This window comes from Pelodiscus sinensis, chromosome 4 (assembly GCF_049634645.1).
Source record: "Pelodiscus sinensis isolate JC-2024 chromosome 4, ASM4963464v1, whole genome shotgun sequence".
NCBI lineage: Eukaryota > Metazoa > Chordata > Testudines > Trionychidae > Pelodiscus > Pelodiscus sinensis.
Window position 1 is genome coordinate 81,456,999 of NC_134714.1, and position 16,620 is coordinate 81,473,618.

A 16,620-nucleotide genomic window follows, 5' to 3' on the forward strand; every position below is an offset into this window, starting at 1 on the left:
ATGCTAGGAGCTGTGCAAACATAGGCCTAAAAGTCAGGCCCTGTCCTAAAGAACTCACGTGTGGGCTGGTGTGTTGTGTCTTGTGAAATATGGCAGGTGCATTTGCCTTTCTCAAGGCATGGCCAGAGCAAAATCACCACAATGTCAAATGACAGAGAGGAGCCACCTCCAGAAACAGTAAGTACAGACAGAGCCATAAACAGGAATCAAAATGAAAGGGGCAATCTCGCCACCTCAGTACCAAGTAGGAACGAAAGACTCAGCAGTGCCTTTGCAATAATTAAGAAAGCAGAGAGGGCTAAAGGAACTGGGCTAAAGGAACTGGGCTAAAGGAACTGCTCGACTTTAAAATATAACAATTGGTTTTAAAAAATCGAAACTAAAAAAATTGCTTCAGCGTAGCTCTCAGCCTCCCTTTGAGGCACCAGACTGGAGCCCTGTGTGGAAGTGACAATCAGATGGCAGCTCCCACTGAGCACAAGAGACTGAAGAGAGTGGCAGGTATGGCTTAACACACGAAACAACACTTCATTTGTAACATGCTCACTGTATTTAGCTAGCTCAGACCCCAGAGTTGGGAACTCTTGGTTATTTTCAACAAATATATTAACTCTAAACAAATATTTTGCCCGAGGATTTTAGGATATGTGAAATTTGGGGCTGCCCTGCCCTGCTAGTGTCATGTCTCTGCTATCTGGAAAGAGTTGAGAGTATTCGGCACCCTATAGGACTGGACCCAGTCATCTCATGTGCTCCTCTCATATCACCTCCTCGCTAACTGTGGTGATAAGGTCCACTAGTAGCTACATTTCTAGTGAGAAATAAAAAAATGCAGGGGCAGGGTCACCGGCAGGAGCTAGGCCCGTCTCATGGTGTGTCTTCACAGTGTGTTTAGTTGGGACTGTTAGCATTTCCCACCCCCCCCCCCCCCCCCCCCCCATCAATAGGTCAGGCCCAGGCATCCTCTTGTAGGGGAACTGCATGGTCACAGTAAATTATCAGCTAATGCAGATTTTGCCTGAGAACTGCCCCTACTTTGAACAAGTCCATTTCAGTGGTGGAGGTGAAGGGATGGATTGGGATTGGGATGACGGGAGAAGAATAGAACCGTACCTGGTTCCCTTCACCCGTTTCCCTCTCACTATCGAATTCCAGTTAGATTTTTCGTGGCTATCAAACCTAGCCTGTACGTTTCAACAAGTAAACTGCATGAGATTGGGGTGGATAGGAGAACACAGCTCCCTTCGAAGGCCAAGGCCTTTCTCAAGCCTCAGAAAAGCCCCAACTGGTAGTGGGAGGATAGTGTAGTTCAGAGTCCCTCTGACATCTCTTTAGTTCTGGATTGGATTTAAAGAGTATGGTGAGAGTCGCTACATACGGAATGGGAAGCGACTGTCTAGAAAGGAGTACAGCAGAAAGGGATCTAGGGGTTATAGTGGAGTACAAGCTGAATATAAGTCAGCAGTGTGATGCTGTTGCAAAAAAAGCAAACATGATTCTGGGATGCATTAACAGGTGTGTTGTGAGCAAGACATGAAAAGTCATTCTTCCGCTCTACTCTGTGCTGGTTAGGCCTCAGTTGGAGTATTGTGTACAGTTCTGGGCACCGCATTTCAAGAAAAATATGGAGAAATTGGAGAGGGTCCAGAGAAGAGCAACAAGAATAGTTAAAGATCTAGAGAATATGACCTATGAAGGAAGGCTGAAAGAATTGGGTTTGTTTAGTTTAGAAAAGAGAAGATTGAGGAAGGACATGATAGCCGTTTTCAGGTATCCAAAAAGGTGTCATAAGGAAGAGGGAGAAAACTTGTTCATCTTGGCCTCTGAGGGTAGAACAAGAAGCAATGGGCTTAAACTGCAGCAAGGGAGGTTTAGGTTGGACGTTAGGAAAGAGTTCCTAACTGTCAGGGTGGTCAAACACTGGAATAAATTGCCCAGGGAGGTTGTGGAATCCCCATCTGTGGAGATATTTAAGAGTAGGTTAGATAAATGTCTATCAGGGATGGTCTAGACAGTATTTGGTCCTGCCATGAGGGCAGGTGACTGGACTCAATGACCTCTCGAGGTCCCTTCCAGTCCTAGTATTCTATGATTCTATGACATTAAACTCTCTGGGAGCTCGGGCACCAGAATGAACCATAGGGTCTGTGTGTGTCCAACAGATTCAGCAAGGGCTGCTATTTATAAGCCTTCCCCTCTGGGTCCTGTTTCTTCTCTACTAGGCTGAGGGTGGCAGGAGTACTTTTCAAATTGCAAAGGACTGCTCAGCCTTGCTGACGTGGTACAGAGTGAGCCCCAGGGCCACGCTGGGGGCTTGGCTGTTAGACTTTAGCTTAAATAAGTTTTAGACGCTTTTTCTAAAACCAAGTAGAAATAGGCTGAGGCAATGAAAACAACCCAGGCTCTCTTCTGCTGCAGCACTGAACATAAGCACCTAGGAGCTTTACACTAGGGCATGTGACACTGACCAGACCAGCAACATTGTTGATGAAGAGTGAAAATGAACAGCAACAGTGAGGAAAAGCCAGTTTGGGCCCCAGTCCTTCAACTAGGGCCAGGAAGGTGGAATCTGAGGCGCTGGCCAAGCACCTAAAGCAGTGGTCCCCAACCATCTGAGGCTGCCGGGCACCCGGGGGTTGTGGCCGTTCACCTGCCGGGCGCCAGAGGGTGGGGACACTTGGGCGCCCGGAGGCGGGGCTCCCCCCGTTGCTGTGTGCCCGGAGCCGCCCCCCACCCACCCACGCGCCGGGGCCGGCGCCCCTCCCCCCCAAGCGCCGCGCGCCCAGAGTGCATGCGGCTAATTTGCGGCGTTCCTGGGGCCAGCGCTCACCATGCGCCCGGGCCGGCTCCGGCACCATGCATGCGCCATGTGCCCAGGGCACCGTGTTGGGGACCACTGACCTAAAGCCTCCTACCTGGATTCTAGTCAATGCCCTGGAGCTTAGATTTTAAAAATGCTTTCAATTTTTGGTAGGGAAAAGGCACTTTTGTGGGTTATGCTCTGTGTTTAGTTGTATTGTTTCTTTTGTGATGGAATAAAACATAAGCAGTGTCTCTTTAAAAGATGCACAAAAATTGGAGGAACTTTCAAGAAAGGCTTAAATTCCCTGTGCCGCTGCCTGGTGTGGCATTGTTTCAGCAATTAAAACACCCACACAAGGAGCATGTGCCTAATCTAGCAGGTCTCAAACTGTGGGTCATGACCCTGTTGTAATGGCGCTGAAGCCTGAGCCTTGTCACCCATGGTTGGCCCAAAACCCAAACCCACTGCGTTAGCCCTCGACAGCAGGGCTCAGATTTTAGGTCCCCTTGCTCAGGGGCTGAAACCGTTGAGCTTTGGCTCCTCCCTGTCTGGGGCAGCGAGCCTCAGGCTTTGACCTCCTCTGGAATCCTGTAATAATTGTTGTTGTCAGAAGGTGGGTTGCAGTACAATGACATTTGAGAACTCCTGGCTAATCATTCAGATAATCTTTCTCCCTCCCATCCACCACTTCTGTTCACCCATGGTTGACAAAAACCAATGATTACACGTAGACTTCTGGACACATGTATGACACCTCCATTACTGAGTGTGTGTAAACCTATAGAGTTCTACTGACCCCCAAAGACTTTCGAGGGAAAAAAGAGATAGTACTATTAGTTTCACTTAGTCTAATAAATACATATGAATGTTAGATCTAATATAGCTGTCTTATTTATATAGGGCACAGCAGCGTGCTAGGCAGTACATAAATAATATATACACATAGCTAGAAACCTGAATTTTGGAAGTAGTTTCTTTGGAGACACTCCAAACCATTGTGAAACAGGACTCTGCAAAGAACCTTTAATCCTCCCAAAGGAACTGACTTCCTAGGCCTCAAAGACAAGGTGAGTGAGGTAAAGTCTTTCACTAAATCAACTTCTGTTGGTGAGAGGGACCTCACAGAAGTTGGTCCAATGAAAGAACCTCACCTGGCTTGTCTCTCCAATCGCCTGGGACTGACATGACTACAACACACCCTATTGCCCCTAACATGATAGGCTGAGTTCATCCTGATTTGATGCTCCTGAAGTCACTGGGCTGAAATGAGTCTCCATTCACATGGGCTAGCCAAGTCCACCATAGCACTCATGACAAAGCGCGAGATGCCGCTACAATGCAGCTGCTCTTTCTCTTTCTTAACATCACTTGAGGTATGTGAGGAGAGTGGGTGTTGCATGCTCGGCCAGAATTACTCCACACTGTTTCTAGTGCTGCTTCAAGCATACGTGGCTTCAAGCGCTTAGAGGAATGCGAGCTGCTCAGATTCTCTGGAGCCAATGGAAAGCACTTGACCTCCCAGGGGAAAGCTCACCCAATGGTTTACAGTGCTCTCCCGGCTCCCAGAAAAGCAATAGGAACTAGTGAGGAAGCAAGAAGTGCCACTGGTGTAAAGGACCCCCGAGAGACCAGGGAGCTTCTGCCCTTCTGTATCATTCTGTTCAGCGGATGCACACTGGAGGCCATAGCCCCCTACCCCAGGTTGTTCAGTAGGATGCTGGTGAAATGACAAGGCCTCGTTCTGTACATGCCCAACTGCTGTCCCGCAAGCTGTATGTGGCGGGGGGGGGGGAGGCGGAATTCCATAACACAGGAACGCCAGCAAGCAGGGGGTGTGGGCTAGCTCGTGAGTTGTGATTCAAGGGAATGACTGCTGCCAGGCAGGGCCTACACAACAGCTGCGCTGGTCTAGTTGTTCGCTGTAGGTAGTGGGCAGTAACTGCTAACCCAATAAACACCTCTTTAAAAAGATGGAAGATTAAAGGCCTGCTGGTCCCTCCCACCGTGGACCTGCAAACCCATCAACATCAGTGTCAGCTTTTTCCTAGAAGGGCGAAGGAACCTCAGCTTACAGGGTGCTAATCCCCTCTGAGCACCTAAGGGGCATTGGGGAAGCTGATAATGAGCCTGACCGGAAGAGCGGGAAGTAGGGTGTAGCTGACAAAGCTTGAGCTGACAGGCTAAGCCTTGCAGCCTTGGTAGTACCTAACTTTAGCGTGGGGGGTGCTCTGTAGGGAAAGACAGACCATGCCTTGCCCCATCCTCCCTTAGTGTCTCTACAAGTCCTTACTTCAGCTAAGCTTGTGCAATGCAGAGAGGAACTGGAGCAGAGATTGAGGAGGAATTTCTCCTCCTTTTGGGCCACAGTTCTCTCCCCTGCTCTATTGCCAACTCAGAGCGCTAGTTGTATTCCTGCTAAGAGGCCCAGAGTGAGGGCCTTGTGCCCTCCCCAGAGGTGCCACCTTGCCCACTCCCGCACCTGTTGCCTGCATGAGACAGACTAAAATGGATTCAAAACTATGCTGCAACACACTGGTGGAAGGTGGGGAACATCAGCTGAACATGATGTGCGGCTGATTGGAAAGTCTGATCGGATGTAAGAAAGAACAGGGGAGGAAAAAAGCCCTGGTTGTTGGCAAACGCAAGCATGACAGTGAAAGGGACATGCCACCTGTTAGACGAAAACCCAAGTCTAGCTGGGGATAGGAGCAACTCCACCACTTCCTCTTCTCCTGCTTGAGCACAGGAAGCTGGCATCTCCCTGGGTGAATGTTTGAAACACTCCACTTACGGTACCGTTTGGCTTCTCTATACCTAGGGTAGCTAAAAGTGCTGCATTCGGCTCCCCAAGGAGGCAATGACTGGCTTGAGTCCAAGCGGATGGTGGTGGGTTTTTTCGGTTGTCCCCGTTTGCTCCGTCAGTGTCTCGAGGGCACTGTCGGCTGCAGCCCTGTCATGTTGCCCAGGAGATGGCAGCGCTGTGCTCCTTTGCTTTCATCCTCAGGGCCGCAATGCTGGAGGTTTTGCGGTCAGGCTCGCCGCTCAGCTCATAGCCGTTGATGCCTGGGCTGATCCCAGCGGTGCCGAAGAGGCTGCCCATGTGTGTCTGTCCCACATGGCTGCCAGGGCCGGAGACGCTCAGGAACTCAGAGACTCCACCAGCTGCATGCGGGTGAGCATGGGGGGACATGCAGGAAGGCACCGTGTCACAGGGGACCACGCAAGCAGGCACGGGGGAGGCGGCACCATTGTTGCCAATCCAGGATGGGTTCTGGATCTGCAGGAGCAAAAGGAAATCTCAGTGTTAGTTCCTGGACCGACCTGGAGCTGGAAGAACTGGTACAGCACAGGATAAAACAGTCCTGGCTTCCATCGCCTAATACCCCGACTGCTTCTAGGCCTCCAGCCTAACCCACTGGGGTCCTCTCTAGGGGGGAGAGGGATAGTCGGAGTCTGCGGCCCAGTCCATCCTCAGTCTCCCACCTGAGACCATTAGCAAGGGGGGGGGGCAACTAATGCGAGCTGTCTTGTGACCACCTGGCCACCAGACACTGGACTGAAAAACCATCAGCTCATTTCACAAAGGGCCCCAAACAGCCATTGCATGAGAACAACTTGCATCCTCTGCCAACCTGGCCTAGATTTGAATAAAGACTTGGAGGGAAAATGCTCCTTGTCGATTGCCAATTCCCACAGCCCTTCAGCTTAAACACCATTTAACAATGCTTGACATCATAAACTGCATCCAGAAAATTGATTCCATGAGCTCCTTTTACGCTGAGCACCTGATGAGCACTAGAATGGTTAGCTCGAAAGAACACCTGAGCAACGTGAATAAAAGCATGAAGAGCACATTCAACAGCGGCTCTAGGGTCAGGCACTGCTGTTCCTGGGTTGGTTATGTGTGTGCAGGACTATTGATCCTGCTGGTGAGGTAACAGAGGGTTGAAAGATGGCTCTATGGCCAATTAATCCGAGGTAGGTCACCACCTAGCAAGGAAAAGGTGTCAGAGCAGAAAGAGAAGAATTCTCAGGTATAAATCCAGGTCCGTATCAAGGAGTTTTTTTCCCAGCACTGGGCGCTCATTCTGAAGCATCCAGCCTGTTTCTGGACATCACCCTGCTGATCGTCAGGAAAGGCCTGCCCCACATTCCATAGTTGCTGGGTCTGCCCTTCTGTCTTACCCAGCGAAGCAGCAGGACCAGAGAAGTTAAACTGGGTACTTTCTGCTGTGGCAGCCTGAAGCAATCCTTTGCTGAAGGTGTGGCTTGGGGGGGGAGGGGGGGCGTGTAGCAGAGGTAGTAGGGTATTCGCTTAGGGCTTGTCTGTACGTCCAAGAAGCTGAATGTCCTGGAGGTTGATCTTGCAGGGTTTGATTTAGCAGGCCTAGTAAATGCTGAGGGCACCACTAGCACCCCCGGTACGCGTCCAAGTTGTAAGGAGTAAGAGACGTCAATGGAAGAGTTCCCCCCTAATCAACCTCCTGCAGTGGGGCCTGCCTCACATTCGGTTTAAGGTACATTGCATACCTTAAGTCAAATTTCTGGCATAGGGTAGACCTGGCCTTAGGCTAGAGGGAGCAGCTTCTCAGCTAGCTAATGTGCAGGCAAAGGAGATGGAAGGGGATCATGATGTAGTGCTAGGCTTACTGGGACAAGGAGGCAGATGGGATCGCTCTCTCAGTCAACTCTCCTTCCATTCTTCACCTGAGACATTTGGTGGACAATTCTTCAGGTTAAAATGGACACACAACATAAGATCTCAAATCAGCAATGAAATGCAGAGGAATCTGCACTATTGGCATCAAGTGCAGTCCTAGCAGGTTGGTTAGTACCTTCTCAGGCATCTATGCAACCAGCCAATATGCCAGACAACAGCAAAACAAGGGCAGCTCCACGGACATGTGTGGATTAGCACTCATTCAAACTAAGCCTGACTAATCACGAGAGGCAATGACTCCATGGGTAGGGTGCCACTGTGAGGTGGTAGGTGACACCTAGGGATGGGCAGAGTTGTTATTTTTTTCTATACTGACAGGAAAAACACTTTTGGTGCAATGTGTCCCACACTTTCGCCTTGAAACATAATCTGTGGGGTCTGGGAGCCTGGTAGGATTGGGGTGGTTATTGGATCTGTGATGGTAAGGGTGGTGATCTGTCGGTTTCTTGTAAATAGTATCCTGTAGGGTTCCATGGCTGAAGCTGATTGTGGTGTCCAGGAAGGCGATGCTGGCATGGAAGGATTCAAGAGAGAATTGAGGAGATGCGTGGTGGTTGTTGAAGTTGTGGTGGAAACCTATGTGGGATTTTAAGTCATCTGGCCAGAGATGAAAACATTTCAGGTATATCACTTATTTCAGGGTGGATTTGTCCAGAAATTCTACCTCAGTGTGGGCCACGAGGATATTGGTGTATTGGGGAGTCATCCTAGTACCCTTAGCTGTTCCCATAGTTCAGGAGTATAGTCCCTGGCTCAATTAGGCCCTGACTTTGGTTAGGGGCTCTCGGTCCTACTATAATACAAATAGGGCATGTCTAGACTACATGGCTCCGTCGACGGAGCCATGTAAAATAGTTTACCCGGCCTAGTCAATGAAGTGGGGATTTAAATAATCCCCGCTTCATTAAAATAAACATGGCCGCCGCGCTGTGCCAATGATCAGCTGATCCAGCACAGCGCAGCAATTTAGACGTGGATCTGTCGGCTGAGGAAGCCTTTGCTGACCAATCCCTTACGCCTTGTGCAAAGCCGACAGATCCGCATCTAGACTAGACAGCCGTGTCTAGACTAGACAGCCGACAGATCCGCGTCAGTGGACTGTTGGCACAGCGCGGTAGCCATGTTTATGTTAATGAAACAGGGATTATTTAAATCCCCGTTTAATTGACTATGCCGGGTAAACTAGTTTACATGGCTCCGTCAACGGAGCCATGTAGTCTAGACATACCCATAGGTAGTAAAGTGTTTGCAGCACTCTGCTATGCTTGTCAAAGAGACACTGGTATGGTCTGGATGCAGTATCTGGGGCAGACCATTTCCCATTTGCTTGCCTTAATTTTTGCTTAGAGAGAAAAAAGAATCCTCCCCCCCTCCCGCATGTGCTCTTCTCCCCCACCCAGGAAGTCAAATTCAAGTGTCCGGCCATCTGGGATCCTGAATCTTAATAATAAAACCAAATGATAATGCAGAAGAAGAGCAGTGTTCGGCAGTGGGAGGCCCTTCCTTTGGGATGAGGTGTGCTGGGGGAAGGGGTGAGATGAAAGAATGCAACAAGAGAGGATCCAGATGGAGCGAGAGTGTGAAAAGCCCAGCATTCCACAGCCCAGCACCACCACTGGCTTCTGTTCCACTACTGACCTTTTACCTCCAGCAAAGAAGATTTTTTTAGACTGGGGGAGGAGGGGGTGAGGAGCGAGGGAGATGAGGAAAGTACAGAGGCAGAACAGAGCTGTGCTCTGTACAAACCACATTCTAGTGCGCCCCTTGCCTGAAAGAGCCTTCGGCAATAGGGGCTGTTCAGTATTCCTTCCAAGCCAAAGGGGAAGTTAAAAGCAAGGGGAAAAGCTGAGCTGACGCAGGAAAGCTTGCATGCTGTGCTCTCCAGGAAGGCCAGCCCTGCATCTGACAGCTCACGGTTGGGAGGGAAATCCCAGCAGCGGAGGGGAGCAAAAGCTCCGCGTTAATACAATTCTGACCTGGCAAGCCCTAGGATTGATTGGATCCTGCATGACAAAGATGAGGTGGCTCAAGGGGACATGTTGTAACCAGCAGCTATCACCCACATACCATGAATTTGAACCCTGTCCTTGGCAGCCTTCTGAGAACATGTGAGAGGAAAGTGGGGCCACCGTTGAGCTGTCCTACTACTTCGGAGATGCAGGTTTGATTCTCAGCTCTGCCACAGGCTCCCAGTGTGACCTTGGGCAAGTCACTCATTGTAGGATTACCAAGGGATTTAGGTGCTACAATAGTGAGTGTCAAGGCATCTTCTCAAGACTGTGATCCACAAAGCCTAAGGGAACTGCATAGGCCTGCATACAATGAATGGGGAAAGACAGGCACCTGAGAATGCAATCCATAAAAGCCAGTGGGAGGGGAGCTGCTGATGCCTGCCTCTCCTCCCCCAGTGGAGGTAGATACCTAACTGCAAGCTGCAAAGGTGCCTATCTCTGCTTAGCAATCCCTGAATGGGAACCTGTTCCCTGGAGTTAAGTGGCTTAAGCACCCAAGACATTTCTTGTGGGAATGAGTCTGGTGTGAGCTTTGCGCCACATAAAATGGCTAGAGGGGGTGCCCACCTTTTAGCTCTTGTTAGAGCACTCCTGGGACATGAGAGACCCAGATTTGGTTCCCCCTGCTCTGGCAGAGGTGGGAAAGGATTTTAACAGGAGTCTCCCACTTCTCAGAGGCATGCTGTAACTAGGGTTCCCAGTGAGGTGAGTGCCTGCACAGGCACACACCAAGTATTTCAGTCCCGCCCACCCCCTCAGCAGAGCTATGCAGCCCATGGCCCCAGTTGCTCCCAGGAGTGGGGCTGCATGGCGGGTGGCTGCCCCACCCCAGGAACAGCTGGGAAACTACCACGCAGCCTGTGTGGCTACTGCTGGAGCTGGAGCCTGGGCCATGGTACTAAAAATAGCATCATGTCCCGGCTCCAGTCCCAGCACAAGGCAGCTGCCCACCACACGGCCCAATCCCAAGTAGCAGCCGAGGCTGCAGCTGCGTGGCAACTGCTGGGGCCAGGACCGCAGTACTAAAATTAGCACCACATCCTCAGCTTGAGTCCCGGCACACCTGCGCCCCTCAAATCTCTCTAGTTCCCTGGTTCTGGATCATGTGGCATGCGGCTGCTCCATTTGCTGGGACTGCAGCTGGGCCGCAGTGCAGCTGCTCCTGGGTCGAGGCCACAGTACTAAAAATAGCAACTGTGGCTCTGGCTCCAGCCTGGCACATGGGGCAGCTGCCTGCCACACAGCTTAGGTCCGGTACCAGGGGGCTACAGAGGGTTGAGGAGTCAGGAAGGCAGAAGGTGAGGGAAGGGGCAGGGAAAGAACTAAGGGAGACGGGGTGAGAAGAGGAAGGGGATTGTGAGGGGACAGGAGGGGGCCAAGGCAGGAGAAGAAAGGGGAAGGCACCATAGGGCAGGGTGGAGGAGAGACAAATGCCAGGGGGCCAAGAGAAGAGACTGAGGGAAAGGGCAGGAGGAGCGGGAAGCAGGGAGAAGGTAACAGTAAGAGGAGCAGAATTCACCCAGTAGACAGTGGATTCACTGCACCAGCTGCATAGCGATCATCTCTTGCCAGTGTTTGGTAGCAGCATCGCAGAGGTAAGAGGATAATGTAATGCTCCAGACAGTGCCTGAGAGGCCTACAGGGTCAGTGCAGTGTGTGTGTCAGCAGAAGGACCAACTTATTCTGGGAAGCACAAGAGAGGAGGAGGGAGTGCTGAGCCAGGTGTATGTCATCCAGACATTCAGACGGCACTGGTCTTGGCCCACCACCTCCCAGCTGGGTAGCATTGCCCCCAGTGCATCACAACCATGGCTACCCTGGGGGCTTGGGAGGGAGCACCAGACAGAGGCTGAACAGGACAGGTGAGAGGCCGGAGTGGGAAAAGACAGGGGCTGCTCACCTGGGCGTAGTTCTCTGCTCGGGTTAGAAGGGGCAGCTCATAGGCAGTTGAAAAGTGGGTGCGAACCTGCTGCATCTGACCAAAGCGTTCTCGCTTCCTCCATTTTGCCCGTCTGTTCTGAAACCAAACCTAAGGGAGACAAGCACAGACAGCAGGGATCAGAGAGGCTGGGAGCAAGGGATGAGCTCAGAGCACTTCAGGAGAGAGCTGAAGGTACTCCCAGAGCACCAACCTGGGGGAGACGTTTGTCAGATTACACCTCCTGTGTTCTACCCATAAGGTCTGGCAACAGATGTCCCCAAACTAATTGGGGGCAAAGGGCAATTTTCAATTGTAGGCATCTGAATAGGATGCTGAGAGCCCACATGCTGTTGTTCACATAAACACTTACGCACAAAGGCCCAAATCCTCAAAGGGATCACTGCTAGTGATTTCAACACTATGGACATGGGCCCCAACCTCCGGTTGAGAGACCTGGGCACCCACTTGAGCTTCCATATTAGGCATCTGGGCATCCCACATACCTCTCGCCCTAGAATTGGGCAAATCCAGGCTTTTGTTTATTTTTGACTAGATGCAATTTCTTACCTGCCAAAGCAAAAGGGATGTTGTCAAGCTGAATGGCCCTGCATCACTGAGGAGTCCCCAGCCAGAGGTTATTCAAATCGAAAGAATTTCAAAATCTGTTTTTAATTTGTACCAATAATCCTGTGTGGTTTCCTTCAGCACCTTAATCAGCACAGAGAATGAAACTAATCCTGTCACTTTTATGCCAGGTTCGTTCAATGAGTTCCAGGACTGCCGATCCCACTTTCAGACACTCTGGGGGGACTATAAATCCCCAGCACACTATTAGCACAAACAAATGGATGGAAAAATCCCTCTGCCACTGTCCTGAATCTTGGTAGGAAACTCAGTTCTCAAGGACAGGGACCCTCAGAGGCAAATGCTCCCTAGTTCAGGAGGGAAGAGACTCTCCTTTGTGTTTCCAGAGGTGAGATCTGGGGTTTCCCACCGTTGGATCTTTTGGGGAGCTTGAGACCCACTGGAAAAATCCCTTGATTGAAAGGAAAAGGCTCACGAGCGTGGCATCATTTTTACCTTAGGGTAGAGAAGTCCATTGGAAAGGATACTAGCTCAGGCGTGACGAAGCTTGGATTACTGTTCTAGCTCTGCTACTGATTCAGTGTGTTGCCTTGGGCATGTCCTCTCACCTCTCTGTAAAGATGATGCTCCTGATCCACCTCTTCTGGTAGTTGATTGAGAGGTGCTACATAAAAGCAGGTATGAGAGCAACAGCCCTGTCACGGTGGAGGGGCAGCTGAGGTAAATTTAAGGGTGTGGTGTAGCCACCTGGGTTAAGGAGGTCACAGTGCCACACAGATTTGGCTCAGCTGCCCCTCCATCAGAGGTACCATAGCAGCTGCCTCATTTACATATACCTAATGCAAGCCTCAGTCAATTCAGTGCCAGCTTTTTCCATACTGGACCCTACTGCCTACCACACAAGACTCCTTGCGTCCCTGTGCTGGGCAACTTAACAAGCCTAGGTTGGGCCAATTAATGGTTCTGCCCATGACCTCAGCCTAGCCCTAACCAAACCCTCCCTGATGTAGAGATCTTGAGAATGAACATGAGCATCACTAGGCTGCATCTGCTTCCCTGTTCCTATCCTGTGAGCTCTTCCAGTGGATCTGCATGATCACCCTTTGGATCACATGAAGATTTTCAATAAATGGACTGTACGTTGGTGCCAGCACATCACTCTAGGACCCAGGAGAGCTTGTCTGAACTGCCAATTATCAAATATTTGTGCCCCACGTAGATATGTGATCATGCTCTTTGTTAGGCAAACTTGATTGAGATCCTTCAATCTATCATTAGGAGGCAGGTTTTCTCCCCTTTAATCATTCCCATGGCTCTTCTTTGAGCCTTCTTTAATATATCACTATTGAAGTGTGGCCATCAAAGCTAGACCCAGTATCCCAGCAGTGGTTACACCAGTCCCAGCTACACAGGTAAAACAAGCTCTCTACTCCTATTTGAGATGCCTCTGTTTATGCAGCTAAGGGTCCCATTAAGTCATTTGGCCATTGCATTACACTGGGAGTTCATGTTCAGCTGATTATCCACCATAACTTCAATATCAGATCCATAAATGGCTCATGATTTAACCCTGTAAAGTTGCTCTCCATGCACTGAAAGCCTCCAGAAATGGTGGGTCAGTGAAATGCATCCATCCAGAGCTGATTGGGAGGGCTCTGAGTGACGGATGCAGTTATTAGGGGCTGGAATGCCCAGGTCAGGCTGGGGCACGAAAGGAGTTGGCAGGAGCTACTTGGTGGCTCAGGGATGCATTTAGCTCTGACCATTCAGTCAAGTTAAAGGGGGGAAGCTCCATTGCTTGGGAGAAATTCTCAATGGCATCTGGTTAGACCCATCAGCGTGACAGCAGGGAGATTGTGAACACGCATACAGTGACATCTTCAATGGCACCTAATAAGTGCAGGCCAGTCACCTGACATCTCATGTAGAGCTGGCCTGCATCCTATGCAGCAATTAGCCACCATCACCACAGGCTTTTTACGGGGGTGCAATGAAACCAAAGAGGGCTCCATGCTATCCAGTGAGAATGCTGCATTTGAATCTCTCAGTGGAATAGGTTTGGGGCCCCTGGCATCTGTCAGCTTCGTACTAACATTGTCCCCACCTCTGAGCAGCCCAGCTGGAGGCCAATCCCAGTACTGGCCAGCTCCACAGAGCTTTGATCTGCAGCTGCAGTCAGTGGTGGTGACCCCGCTGTGCATAGAAGATGGGTAGCAGCTAGGGAGTGAGCTGTGCACTGCTCACAAGGCTGGCGAGCACATATGCCATGCACATGTCCCATCTCTGAGCATGACAAACACACATAACCGGCTCCTGCAACATGCACATCCCCCATCCCACACACCTGAACTCCCCATGGAAAGATTACCTAGGTGCATCACACACTGGCAACACTGTGCCATCGAGGCCTTCCCCAGGCAAGAGAATTCCTAACTAAGTCTCCTTTACGCTGCCAGAGCCAAGGGCAGCATCTGGTTGCTAATATGTATGAAACTGAGCATGCTGCAGCAACCTTCAGCTTCCCAGGAAAACTTCAGAGGAATCAAAATAGTGCACTGGGCTCTCTTTGGTTGTTTTTGCTTGGGCTCTTGAAATGCTAGCGCCATCAGCTCTCTTCACCCAGGGTTTTGATGGAGATGTCCCTTGAAGGTCTCACTTTTGGGGTGAGAACTTTCCAAACCCTTTACAGGTAGGGTGAAATGTTTTACTTTTAACAGCGTGGATTCCTCGCAGTGGTTTACTCAGGCATTCTGCATCAGCTAGTGGTAACAAACCCCCAACGGCTTTAAACAGGGCCGACTTATCCATTGGGCACAGTAGGCACAGTGCCTAGGGCCCATGATGCTTTTAGGGGCCCATGAAAATGTTTTAATTTCTTTTAAAATCAGAAGGAAAAAAATGAACTTTTAGGGTCAAAGAAAATGTTTTAATTTTTTTCTCACAGCAGAAAAAAATGAAACTTTTAGGGCCCATGAAAATCTATTAAATTTTGCCTAAAACAGAAAAAAAATAAAATGTTGACGTTATATCAAAAATCATTTTTAATATTGATATTATTATGGTGGGAGGGGCCCATGAAGGCAAAAGGGCCTAAGGCCCACGAAAGTCATAATGCAGCCCTGGCTTTAAACAATCCCCGCCCCGTTTGCTCCATCATGCTTCAATCGGTTTGTATCTTTGTGCTCATAAAACTGTTAGATCTCCAGTCTTCCATAGGCTCATCCAGGACAAACAGGGCCAATAAGACAATTTATAAAGTAATTCTCTAAGCAAGGAAACAAAATACCTCTTTCCAGGCCTCCTCATGGAATTCTAAACAAACAGAAAATGGTACAAGCCCAATTTTCTTGTCTTAGCAGAAAGGAGATTACAGGTGCATGCAATGTGGCCTATCCATTCAGATCAGGAAGCAGCACTGCCTACTGTGGCCTGAATCTCCATGCTAATAGTCAGGACGGGCAGCAGTCTTGTGTGACGTGTTTCTCACCTGCAGGCTGTGTATTGCCAAGCCCTGATGTAGCACAGGAACAAATCAGTCCTACAACACGTGTCGATAGAAAATGCTCTGTGTCTCTGTATACGCTGGCCTCAGAGGGTGCATCACTCCAGCAATGGAGCTATGTGTTGGGGGTCGGAGAGGCAGGGATTAGTTTGTAACAAAGAGATCAGTAACCTCCTCGTCGTCTCCCCTCTACTGTCCCCCACTCAGCTGGTGCTGCCTGTTCTCACACAGCTGGCAAATGCCTCCCCTCCCCCCCCCCCCCCGCTCCTCACAGTGCTCAGCTGAGTCTGCTGAATACCCCACTCCCATGTTCACCTCCCCTTGTGCTTCGGATGCAAACAGAAGTGATGGGGGGAGGTGGGGACAACTCAGCACAGTTAAAGGGGGGCTCAGTGAATGGAACTGAGATCTGAATTTCAGGGTCAACTACCAGATGCTTCAAGGTTTAGGGCTGAGCCTGCCTTTAGGGGAAGCTCTCTGGGGTTCTGTCCCCTTGTCTGTGGTTGCATTTCTCTGTCACTGTTGCACCCCCTCATAAGCTCTCTCCCATATGGTCTCTATCGTTCTCACAGTCTCTGTCTCTTTCTCTTCCTCTCACGCTCCCTCCTGCTCAGGCGTGCAGTCTGTCAGTGTCTGTCTGTTTCAGAGCCTCCCTTTTAAAGGCCAGGCTGTCTCCCCTTCCCTTGGTGAGGGCCACACGCCCTTCGCTTTCCAGCCTGCAAGAACAGAGCCAGAATTCATCCTTAAGCACTGAAACTGGACACCATTTTATCAGTGGCCTGGAATGGGAAACTGGAGCCTGGGATGAGAGAATTGAATAACTTGAGCTTGTTTTCATTTCATGTTTAATTTCCTGCAGGCTTAGCTCAGTCTTTCCGCTCCTTCCACCAGCCTCCCAGGGTTTTATGGGGGAAAAGGGATCAAGATATATTAGTTCTTGCTTTGCTTTTCTTTCTTTACCCAGGCAGTGATTTTGCTACAGCGGAGTTTGACATTTCCCTCTTGCTTTCAAGCCTCTGCTGCATCACAGGGTCAACCCTGAAAAGATTTTCATTAACGGCCCTGCAATCAGGAGGC

General features: G+C 50.1%; 1 protein-coding gene across 4 annotated transcripts in view; it reads right to left on the bottom strand.

Moving 5' to 3' along the window:
- Positions 1–3,671: 3,671 nt before the first annotated feature.
- The window catches only part of ALX4 (ALX homeobox 4), a 63,865-nt gene continuing 50,916 nt past the window's right edge, over positions 3,672–16,620 (bottom strand). For 3 of the 4 annotated variants that reach the window (XM_075927529.1, XM_075927530.1, XM_075927528.1), the window contains 2 exons: positions 11,436–11,564; positions 3,672–6,080 (listed from right to left, as the gene is read on the bottom strand). In XM_075927529.1, coding sequence (XP_075783644.1) covers positions 5,757–6,080; positions 11,436–11,564 — 453 coding nt within the window. In that variant the 3' untranslated portion in view covers positions 3,672–5,756. Of the gene's footprint in view, positions 6,081–11,435; positions 11,565–15,528; positions 15,659–16,620 lie in introns of all 4 variants that reach the window. The other variant, XM_075927531.1, reaches the window with a different exon arrangement.